Below are 9,421 nucleotides of genomic sequence, written 5' to 3' on the forward strand. Positions count from 1 at the left end.
GTGTCTCAGCCACAGCGGCTTCACCATGCACAGCTGGGAGCACCTGGCAGTTCTGGTCCTCCTAGGAGTGGCCGCCTGCGGTGAGGGGGCCTGGGCCTGGGGTGAGGGGTGGGGTGTGTAGGGGTGTGGGCCAGGTGCTCCCCTTGGTCACACGGACGGTCCTCCAGCCCCTCCAGGTGGGCAGGAAGGGGGTGTCTCTCCTCACCAATGGTAGGCTCTGAGCGCTGAGAAATTCTAGAAGATTCGGACTGGAAATTGGCACTTGCTGGAATCAGCTTTTCTTGCAGACAGAGTCTGATGTCTGCGTGGAAAACGGTTCTGCCTGGCTGACTGGGCTGGCCCGGGCACTGGTTAGCTCAGCCCTACTTCTCTTATGTCCAACTGGAAGGCATTGTGCCCAGGGCGGGGGAGCTGGGATCTGCCCCCCATCCCCGGCCCACTGTGGGTTCCGTACTCTGGGGCATTCTGGCCCACGCATATCTGAGTTTGCAATGCGGAGGGGCCCCAAGACGGAGATGGAATTCTTTATTTTCTTTCTTTTTTTTTTTTTTTTTTTTTTTTTGAGACGGAGTCTCGCTGTGTCACCCAGGCTGGAGTGCAGTGGCGCGATCTCGGCTCACTGCAAGCTCCGCCTCCCGGGTTTATGCCATTCTCCTGCCTCAGCCTCCAAGTAGCTGGGACTACAGGCGCCCGCCACCACGCCCGGCTAGTTTTTTGTATTTTTAGTAGAGACGGGGTTTCACCATGTTAGCCAGGATGGTCTCGATCTCCTGACCTCGTGATCCACCCGCCTCGGCCTCCCAAAGTGCTGGGATTACAGGGTTGAGCCACCGCGCCCGGCCCTCTTTTTTTTTTTTTTGAGAGGGAGTCTGGCTCCGTCGCCCAGGCTGGAGTGCAGTGGTGTGATCTCGGCTCACTGCAACCTCCGACTCCCGGGTTCAAGCGATTCTCCTGCCTCAGTTTCCCGAATAACTGGGATTATTGGCCACACCGGCTAATTTTTTGTATTTCTTTTTATTTATTTATTTATTTTTATTTTTATTTATTTATTTTTGAGACAGAGTCTCACTCTGTGGCCCAGGCTGGAGTGCAGTGGCGAGATCTCTGCTCACTGCAAGCTCCGCCTCCCGGGTTCACGCCATTCTCCTGCCTCAGCCTCCCGAGTAGCTGGGACTACAGGCGCCCGCCACTTCGCCCGGCCTAGTTTTTTGTATTTTTTAGTAGAGACAGGGTTTCACTGGGTTAGCCAGGATGGTCTCGATCTCCTGACCTCGTGATCCGCCCGTCTCGGCCTCCCAAAGTGCTGGGATTACAGGCTCGAGCCACCGAGCCCGGCCCGTATTTCTTTTTATAGTAGAGACGGGGTTTCACCATATTGGCCAGGCTGGTCTCGAACTCCTGACCTCGTGATCTGCCCCCACCCACCCACCGCCCCTTCGGCTTCCCAAAGTGCTGGAAACAGCGCCCTGAGATGGGATTCTTGGGGGGAGCGGCCTGCGGGGGTGAGAGCTGGGATCCCGCCAGGCGGCCTCGCCCGGGGGTGGAGTCCACCCCGTGGCCCTCACACGCCCGCCCACCCACAGCGGCGCAGCCCCGCGGTCGGATCCTGGGCGGCAGAGAGGCGGAGGCCCACGCGCGGCCCTACATGGCGTCGGTGCAGGTGAACGGCGAGCACCTGTGCGGCGGCGTCCTGGTGGCCGAGCAGTGGGTGCTGAGCGCGGCGCACTGCCTGGAGGACGCGTGAGTGCCCGCGCCGCGCGGGGGAAGAGCCCGGGTGGGGTGGGGGGACTCGGCTGGCACCGACCGCGGACTCCGCCCGGTCCCCAGGGCCGACGGGAAGGTGCAGGTTCTCCTGGGCGCGCACTCCCTGTCGCAGCCGGAGCCCTCCAAGCGCCTGTACGACGTGCTCCGCGCAGTGCCCCACCCGGACAGCCGGCCCGACACCATCGACCACGACCTCCTCCTGCTGCAGGTCGGCCCGGTGTAGCGCAGTCCCCGCTGAGGCGCTGGGACCCCCGGCCCACCCTCACTCCACCCCGCCCTGGGTCCAGGGTCCAGCCTCGACCTCTCCTGCTGCATGGGGACCCCGCCCCACAACCCCTGCACCCTCACCCCGGGTCCAGCCTCGACCTGTCTGGCTGCGTTGGGAGCCCCCCCATCCCCTGCATCCCCACCCCAGGTCCAGCCTCCACCTCTGCGGCTGCACTGGGGACCCTCGCACCCACCCCACCCCCACCTGCACCCCCACCCAGGGTCTAGCCTAGATCTCTCCTGCTGCAGAGACCCCCGTCCCTGCCCTGATGCCCACCTCTCCCCCTGCCCTGATGCCCACCTCCCCCTTCCCGTCTCCCCGAGCTTCGCGGCATCCTCCCCGGCCTCGCACCCCCGCACCCCAACCCTGACGTCCGCCTCCATCCCTAGCTGTCCGAGAAAGCCACGCTGGGCCCTGCTGTGCGCCCCCTGCCCTGGCAGCGCGTGGACCGCGACGTGGAGCCGGGCACTCTCTGCGACGTGGCCGGCTGGGGTATAGTCAGCCACGCGGGCCGCCGCCCGGACCGCCTGCAGCACGTGCTCTTGCCAGTGCTGGACCGCGCCACCTGCAACCGGCGCACGCACCACGACGGCGCCATCACCCAGCGTATGATGTGCGCGGAGAGCAACCGCCGGGACAGCTGCAAAGTGAGCCTTCAGGAGGAACTGGCGGGCCTGGGAGGAAACGCGGGGCCCGCAGGACTGGGGCAGGTCCCGAAGAGGGGGCGGGAAGCGGGGGGGCAAGTAGGAACTGGGCCCAGGCAAGGGGCGGGGCGCGTGGAGGGGCGGGACCGAAGGGGCGGGGCATGAGGGCGGCATATGGGCGGGGCCTGGATGGGGCGGGGCCTGCGGGATGAGGCGGTGTCATGGGGGCGGGGCATGAGGGCGGCCTGTGGGCGGGGCCTGGGTGAGGGGCGGGGCCTGTGGGATGAGGCGGGGCTGTGGGGGCGGGGCCTGGAGAAGGTGCAGGGCCTGTGGGGAGGGTGGGGCTGAAGAAAGGTCAGGGCGGGCAAAATGGGCAGGAACGGGTGGGATGTGGAAGGACTTGTGGGTTAGGGTTGGGTTGGGGGCGGGCCTCGAGGAGGGGGCGGAGTCCAGTAACAGAGGGACTACAAGGGGGCGAGGCCAGGAAGCGGGGTGGGGCATGGGGGCGGGGCCTGCAGGAAGGGGCGGTACCTGTGGGGAGAGTGGGGCCGGTGAAGGGGCAGGGCGGGGAAAAGGGCAGGTCCGAGGGAAAGGGTGGGAGGTAAGGGGCGGGGCATGTGGAGGAAGAGGGGGGCCGGTGGACGGGGCGGGGCAGGTGGACGGGGCGGGGCAGGGGGAAGGGGCGGGAACCTCTGAAGGGGCTGGGCTGGTGCAGAGTGGAATCCCTGCTGCGGCGGGGAAGAGTAGGGGTCCTGAGCAGGGCCGAGGCCTAGGACAAGTCGAGGGTTGCGTGGTAGCCAGGGCCAAGATTGGGTGGGGCTCTAAGGAAGGGGCGTGCCTGAGGTGAGTGGGGATTGAGCGGAGCAGGTGGCCACTGAGACGCGTTAGGGCAGAAGTGGGATCTACGGTAAGTCAAAGCCTGGTAGAGCAGGGATGAGGTGTGGGACCCCATCCTGGAAAGGGCCTGGAGTGGGGTGGGGTAGGGGGAACACGTGGTGAGATTGAGGCCAGAGGGGGTGTGGCCAGGAGCTGGGGACGGGCATAGAGGGGCGTGGCTTGTAGGTGCGGCCTATGCGATGGGCGTGGCAGGGGATATTGACCAGTGAAGACCAGATTAAGGCGGGAGGGAGGAGCGAGAATTGCGGGGCGGGAACTGCAGCCAGGTGAGGGGGTCGGGCGTGTGGGGCTGGGGTGGACGCGGGCCGTCCCTCACGGCCCCGTCCTGTCCCCACAGGGCGACTCCGGGGGCCCGCTGGTGTGCGGGGGCGTGCTCGAGGGCGTGGTCACCTCGGGCTCGCGAGTTTGCGGCAACCGCAAGAAGCCCGGGATCTACACTCGCGTGGCGAGCTATGCGGCCTGGATCGACAGCGTCCTGGCCTAGGACGCTGAGGCCTGAAGATCGGGGTCACCGGAGCAATAAAGTCGTGAGCAATAAAGTCATCCACTCCTGCATCTGGTTGGTCTTTATTGAGCACCTACTATATGCAGAGGGGTAGACCGAGGTGGGAGGATCACTGGATCTCAGGAGTTCGAGATAAGCCTGGGCCACATAGCGCGACTCCATCTCTACAAAAAAATAAAAAATTAGCTGGGCAGTTGGGGGGCATGGAGGTGGGCACTTGTGGTTGCAGCTACTCAGGAGGCTGAGGATGACTTGAGCCCGGGAAGTCGAGGCTGCAGTGAGCTGTGACCTGGGAAACAGTGAAATCTTGTCTCTCTCTATAAAAAAAAAAAAAAAAAAAAAAAAGTCGTGGTGGCTCATGCCTGTAATCCTAGCACTTTGGGAGGCTGAGGCGGGTGGATCATTTGAGGTCAGGAGTTTGAGACCAGCCTGGCCAACATGGTGAAACCCTGTCTCTACTAAAAAAAAAAAAAAAAAAGCCAGGCTGGCGGTGGGCACCTGTAATCCCAGCTACTCAGGAGGCTGAGACAGGAGAATCACTTGAACCCGGGAGGCGGAGGTTGCAGTGAGCTGAGATCGTGCCATTGCACTACAACCTGGGTGACGGCGCGAGACTCTGTCTCAAAACAAAAACAAAAACAGAAACATTAAAAAGAGAGGAAGGCAGGAAGCTGCAGATAAAAAGCCCAAGAACTGAAAATACAGCGCAGAAGTTTGGAGTTCCAGCACCTCCGCGGGGCTGACGCGGCCACACGGCGGCGCCCTTGCTCCCCCCGGAAGTCGAAGGGTCACCCCCACCCCCAAACACACACACACACAGAGGGGAAGGCCCGCCAGGGAGGGGTGTCCCCTCCTGGTCCGGCTCGTGTCGCTTCCCTTTGCTTACCAAGGGGAACGTGAGCGTCCACTGCGTGCAAGGCTGTGGGCTGAGACTCAGGTGCACAGAGACGCTGCGAGGCCGTGTTCCTTTGACCCATGTCCCAGAAGGGAAAACGGAGGCTCACAGGGGCTGTGCGACTCTCCTGACGTCATACAGAAGCTCCAGGACACAGCCTGGACTCGAACCCAGAGCCATGGGGCCTGCCTTCACAAACCACCCTGGGTGCGGCCAGACCCACAGCAGGAAGACCTGCAGCGGCGCTTGCTGGGGGCCCCGGACCTCAGGTTACCCTTCTCGGCAAGGCCAGGGAGGACACCTGAGGCCCTGAGCCCTTTCTCCCACCTGGATGAGGGGTCAGCCCGGTGCTATCGTAGAAAAAGAGACTGATGGGCTGGACGGGGTGGCTCACGCCTGTAATCCCAGCACTTTGGGAGGCTGAGGTGGGTGGATCACGAGGTCAGGAGATCGAGACCATGCTGGCTAACATGATGAAACCCGGTCTCTACTAAAAATACAAAACATTAGCCGGGTGCGGTGGCTGGCACCTGTAGTCCCAGCTACTCAGGAGGCTGAGGCAGGAGAATCGCTTGAACCAGCAGGTGGAGCTTGCAGTGAGCAAAGATTGCGCCACTGCACTCCAGCCTGGGCGACAGAGATTCCGTCTCAAAAAAAAAAAAAAAGAGAGAGAGAGACTGATGGTCTGAGAGGTGGGGGCCACTGGGAAAAGGAGGAGGGATGGAATTGAAAATCGTGCTTGGGTGTTTTTCAGGGCTATGGAGCACTCACCTAGGAATCATGCTGACATGCAAGCATGTATTGAGCACTTACTGTGTGCACAGCCCTGGGCCAGGCACGGTTAGACACATGGAAGCCCCAGCTCTGCTCTTAGGAATTTGGTAAATACTGCACTGCATGGAATGGGGTCCATTCAGCCATCTGGTGACCACCACGAAGTTGTAGCTCGCTGTGTGCATTTCACGGGTTTGTTTTTGTTTTTTGAGATGGAGTCTCACTGTGTCCACCAGGCTGGAGGGCAATGGCATGATCTCGGCTCACTGCAACCTCTGCCTGCTGGTTCAAGCAATTTTCCTGCCTCAGCCTTCCGAGTAGCTGGGATTACAAGGCCCACCACCATGCCTGGGTAATTTTTCTATTTGTAGTAGAGACAGGGTTTCACCACGTTGACCACACTGGTCTCGAATGCCTGACTTCAGGTTATCCGCCCGCCTTGGCCTCCCAAAGTGCTGGGATGACAGGCATGAGCCACTGTACCCGGCCTCATGTGTATTTTAAATTTTTTTTTTTGTAGACACAAGGACCTCACTGTTGTCCAGGTTGGTCTGGAACCCCTGGGCTCAAGTAATCTTCCCACCTCAGCCTCCTGAGTAGCTGGGACTACAGGTGAAAGCCACTGTGCCGAGTTAATTTTTGTATTTAACGTAGAGACGAGGTCTTGTTATGTTGCCCAGGCTGGTCTAAAACTGAGCTCAAGCCATTCTCCTGCCTTGGCCTCCCAAAGTGCTGGGATCACAGGTGGGAGCCAGGGCCCGGCCTTCGCGTGTAACTTTTGACTGTTGCCCAGGCTGGAGTGCAGTGACGGGATCTCGGCTCACTGCAACCTCCGCCTCTCGGGTTCAAATATTCTCCCTCAACCTCTCGAGTGGCTGGGATTACAGGTGCCCACCACCACTCACAGCTAATTTTTATAGTTTTGTGGAGACAGGGTTTCACCATATTGGCCAGGATGGTCTCGATCTTCTGACCTCAGGTGATCCACCCGCCTCGGCCTCCCAAAGTTCTGGGACTGTAGGCGTGAGGCACCTTGCCTGGCCCGCACGTAATTTTTAAAGCCCTACGACATTTAAATGGGGGGGGGGGGGGGGGACCTGGAAACATAACTGTTGGTAACTTAGTCAGATTCATTCAGTAGCTATTTCCTGAGTGAAATGACGCCAGGGAACCAGTTCATGGTGATTCAGTTTGGGGCAGGGCAGTAGAGGTGAGCACACTTGGCAAACACTAACCCCCGGTTAAACAGGAATTTCAAATAAACAACGAATGCTTTTTTTTTTTTTTTTTTTTGAGACATGGTTTCACTCTGTCGCCCCAGGCTTGGGTGCAGTAATGCCATCACAGCTCACTGAAGCTTCAACCTTCTGGGCTCAAGTGATCCTCCTGCCTCAGCCTCCTGAGTAGCTGGAACCGCAGGCATGTGCCACCACGCCCAGCTAATTTTTTTTTTTTTTGAGATGTAGTTTCACTCTTGTTGCCCAGGCTGGAGTGCAATGGTGCAATCTCGGCTCACTGCATCCTCCGCCTCCCAGGTTCAAGCGATTCTCGTGCCTCAGCCTCCCAAATAGCTGGGATTACAGATGCCCGCCACCACGCCCGGCTAATTTTGTATTGTTAGTAGAGACGGGGTTTCTCCATGTTGTTGAGGCTGGTTTCGAACTCCCGACCCCAGGTGATCTGCCCGCCTCGACCTCCCAAAATGCTGGGATTACAGGCATGAGCCACCGCACCCAGCCACCCGGCTAATTTCTAAGATTTTTGTAGAGATGAGGTCTCGCCATGTTGCCCAGGCTGGTCTTGAACTCCTGGGCTCAAGTGATCCTCCCGCCTGGGTCTCCCACGATGCTGCGACGTGAGCTGCCGCGTCCGGCCTGCCTAGGCATCTTTGCATCTTTTGGTCAGCAGGAGCTACAGAGGGTTCCGGAGGAGGAGACGGTTTAGAGGCAGTGGAGCAGGAGTGGTAGGGAGGACGCAGGCTGGGAATATCTGGGCACCACACAGTCCTGAGCTGAGACGCGGTCCAGTTTCCGTGCTGCCGTATGGCCTCCGTTTCCTCATCTGTAACTCGGGTCCCCAAGGTCCCTGGCTCTTAGGGAGATTCTGAGGACCCCTGGGGGAACCGTGTGGCGATGAGGACCTCAGGAAGCTGGGGGCAGGGACAGCAGAGCTTCAGGGCCACAGGTCTCCTCTTGGCACCCCCATGCCCTGCCCACCTCACTATACTTGCGTGAGGCAGGAGCTCATGACAGCCAGCTTGTGACAGCAGTCTGAGGGACAGACCCCCCCAAACCTACTGACGCAAAGCCCATCCCGCTCACGTGGTCAGGAACTGACAGGACCAGCGGGCGGCCTGTCCCCACTCCACGCGTCCAGGCCTCAACCGGGTCACCTAGAGGCGTCATCACTCACGAGTCGGGCGCTGGGCGACTCTCATCTGCCGGCTCCTGAAGCTGCCCGCGAGCCTGCGCCCCAAAATGTGTGGGCACCCCTCGCCAGTGCTCCTGTCTCCTCTCCACCCACCCACCACAGGCCCGCACCCCTCGCCAGTGCTCCTGCACTCTGGTCTCTGCACTGCCACATGGAAACGCCGCAGAGGCACCCAGACAAAAGCCGCCCTGTGGCAGCTGGGCCCCCAACCACCCGCCAGGGCCCACTGTGCTCTGTCCGTCACTCGCTTTGGACACTCCTGGCATCTACCAGGTGCCCCGCACATGCTGAGTGACTCGAGGAGATGGAGACCCACACACGCCCCAGCACAAGAGGAGGTCGCAGGAGTGGGGCCGGGGGCTGCCCTCGGGTCTGCCATTTCCCTCAGAGGGTGGCCAGGTGGGCGGTGAGACGGGGCCGGGTGTCCAGCAGAGCTTGGAGTCTGCAGCGGTGGGCAGGCGGGCTTTAAAGTGGGGGTGCCTCGGCTAGGTGATGGGGCGCGTGAGCTCCCGCTTCACAAGCCAGCACTGGGCACTCACCCCACCCTCGCTGCCCGCTCCGGAGCCGCAGAAAGGAGTCCATCGGCACACAGCAGGGCGCCTCTGTGCCGGGAGGGCCTCCCGCCGCGGGAACGCAGCCTAATTGGAAGAAGTGCTTGCCGGAGGTGGAAGGCGGGACCCCTGGGGACAGTGGCAGAAATGGCAGAAACTTTGGCTCAGGGACTAAGCAGCCTCCAGCAGAGCGCAGCCAGAGAAACTCGACAGGGACAGAGCCAGGCAGAGCCAGAGAAACAGCAGGCAGAGACACAGAGACAGCACACAGAGAAGTGCAGAGATACCAGAGACATGCAGAGACAGTAGAGATACACAGAGACACCACACGGAGACAGGCAGATGCCAGAGACACGCAGACATACGGAGACGGTAGACAGACAGGCAGAAACACCACACAGACAGGCAGAGATGCCAGAGATACGGAGAGACAGTATATAGACAGGCAAAGACACCGCACTGAGATAGGCAGATGCAGGCCTGGACAAAAGCCACCCTGACGACAGCCCCATCCCACCCACCCGGCCTGCTGTGTCCTGTCCCCACTGCTCACTTTGGACGCCCGGGCCTGGCATCCACTAGGTGCCCCGTAAATACTGATTTAAAGACAGGCCAAGAGGACACAGGCTTCCGGGCACCACACCGAGGTTGTGGGCGGGGCCTGGGCGTTTATTGGGCGCCGCACCGAGGTTG

The 9,421-nt window shown here is 60.7% G+C and overlaps 1 protein-coding gene across 2 annotated transcripts; it reads left to right on the plus strand.

Moving 5' to 3' along the window:
• CFD (complement factor D) lies at positions 1-4,271 on the plus strand. Of its 2 annotated transcripts, none has more exons than XM_025366707.1 (5): positions 1-80; positions 1,584-1,740; positions 1,828-1,972; positions 2,422-2,679; positions 3,911-4,271. In XM_025366707.1, exons 1-5 carry the CDS (start codon positions 26-28, stop codon positions 4,055-4,057), a joined length of 762 nt encoding a protein of 253 aa, XP_025222492.1. In that variant the 5' UTR covers positions 1-25; the 3' UTR covers positions 4,058-4,271. The 2 variants fall into 2 exon arrangements, with proteins under 2 accessions (XP_025222492.1, XP_025222491.1); XM_025366706.1 differs by having other exon boundaries at positions 2-101.
• Positions 4,272-9,421: the final 5,150 nt, after the last annotated feature.

Source organism: Theropithecus gelada, chromosome 19, assembly GCF_003255815.1.
Source record: "Theropithecus gelada isolate Dixy chromosome 19, Tgel_1.0, whole genome shotgun sequence".
NCBI classification, from domain to species: domain Eukaryota; kingdom Metazoa; phylum Chordata; class Mammalia; order Primates; family Cercopithecidae; genus Theropithecus; species Theropithecus gelada.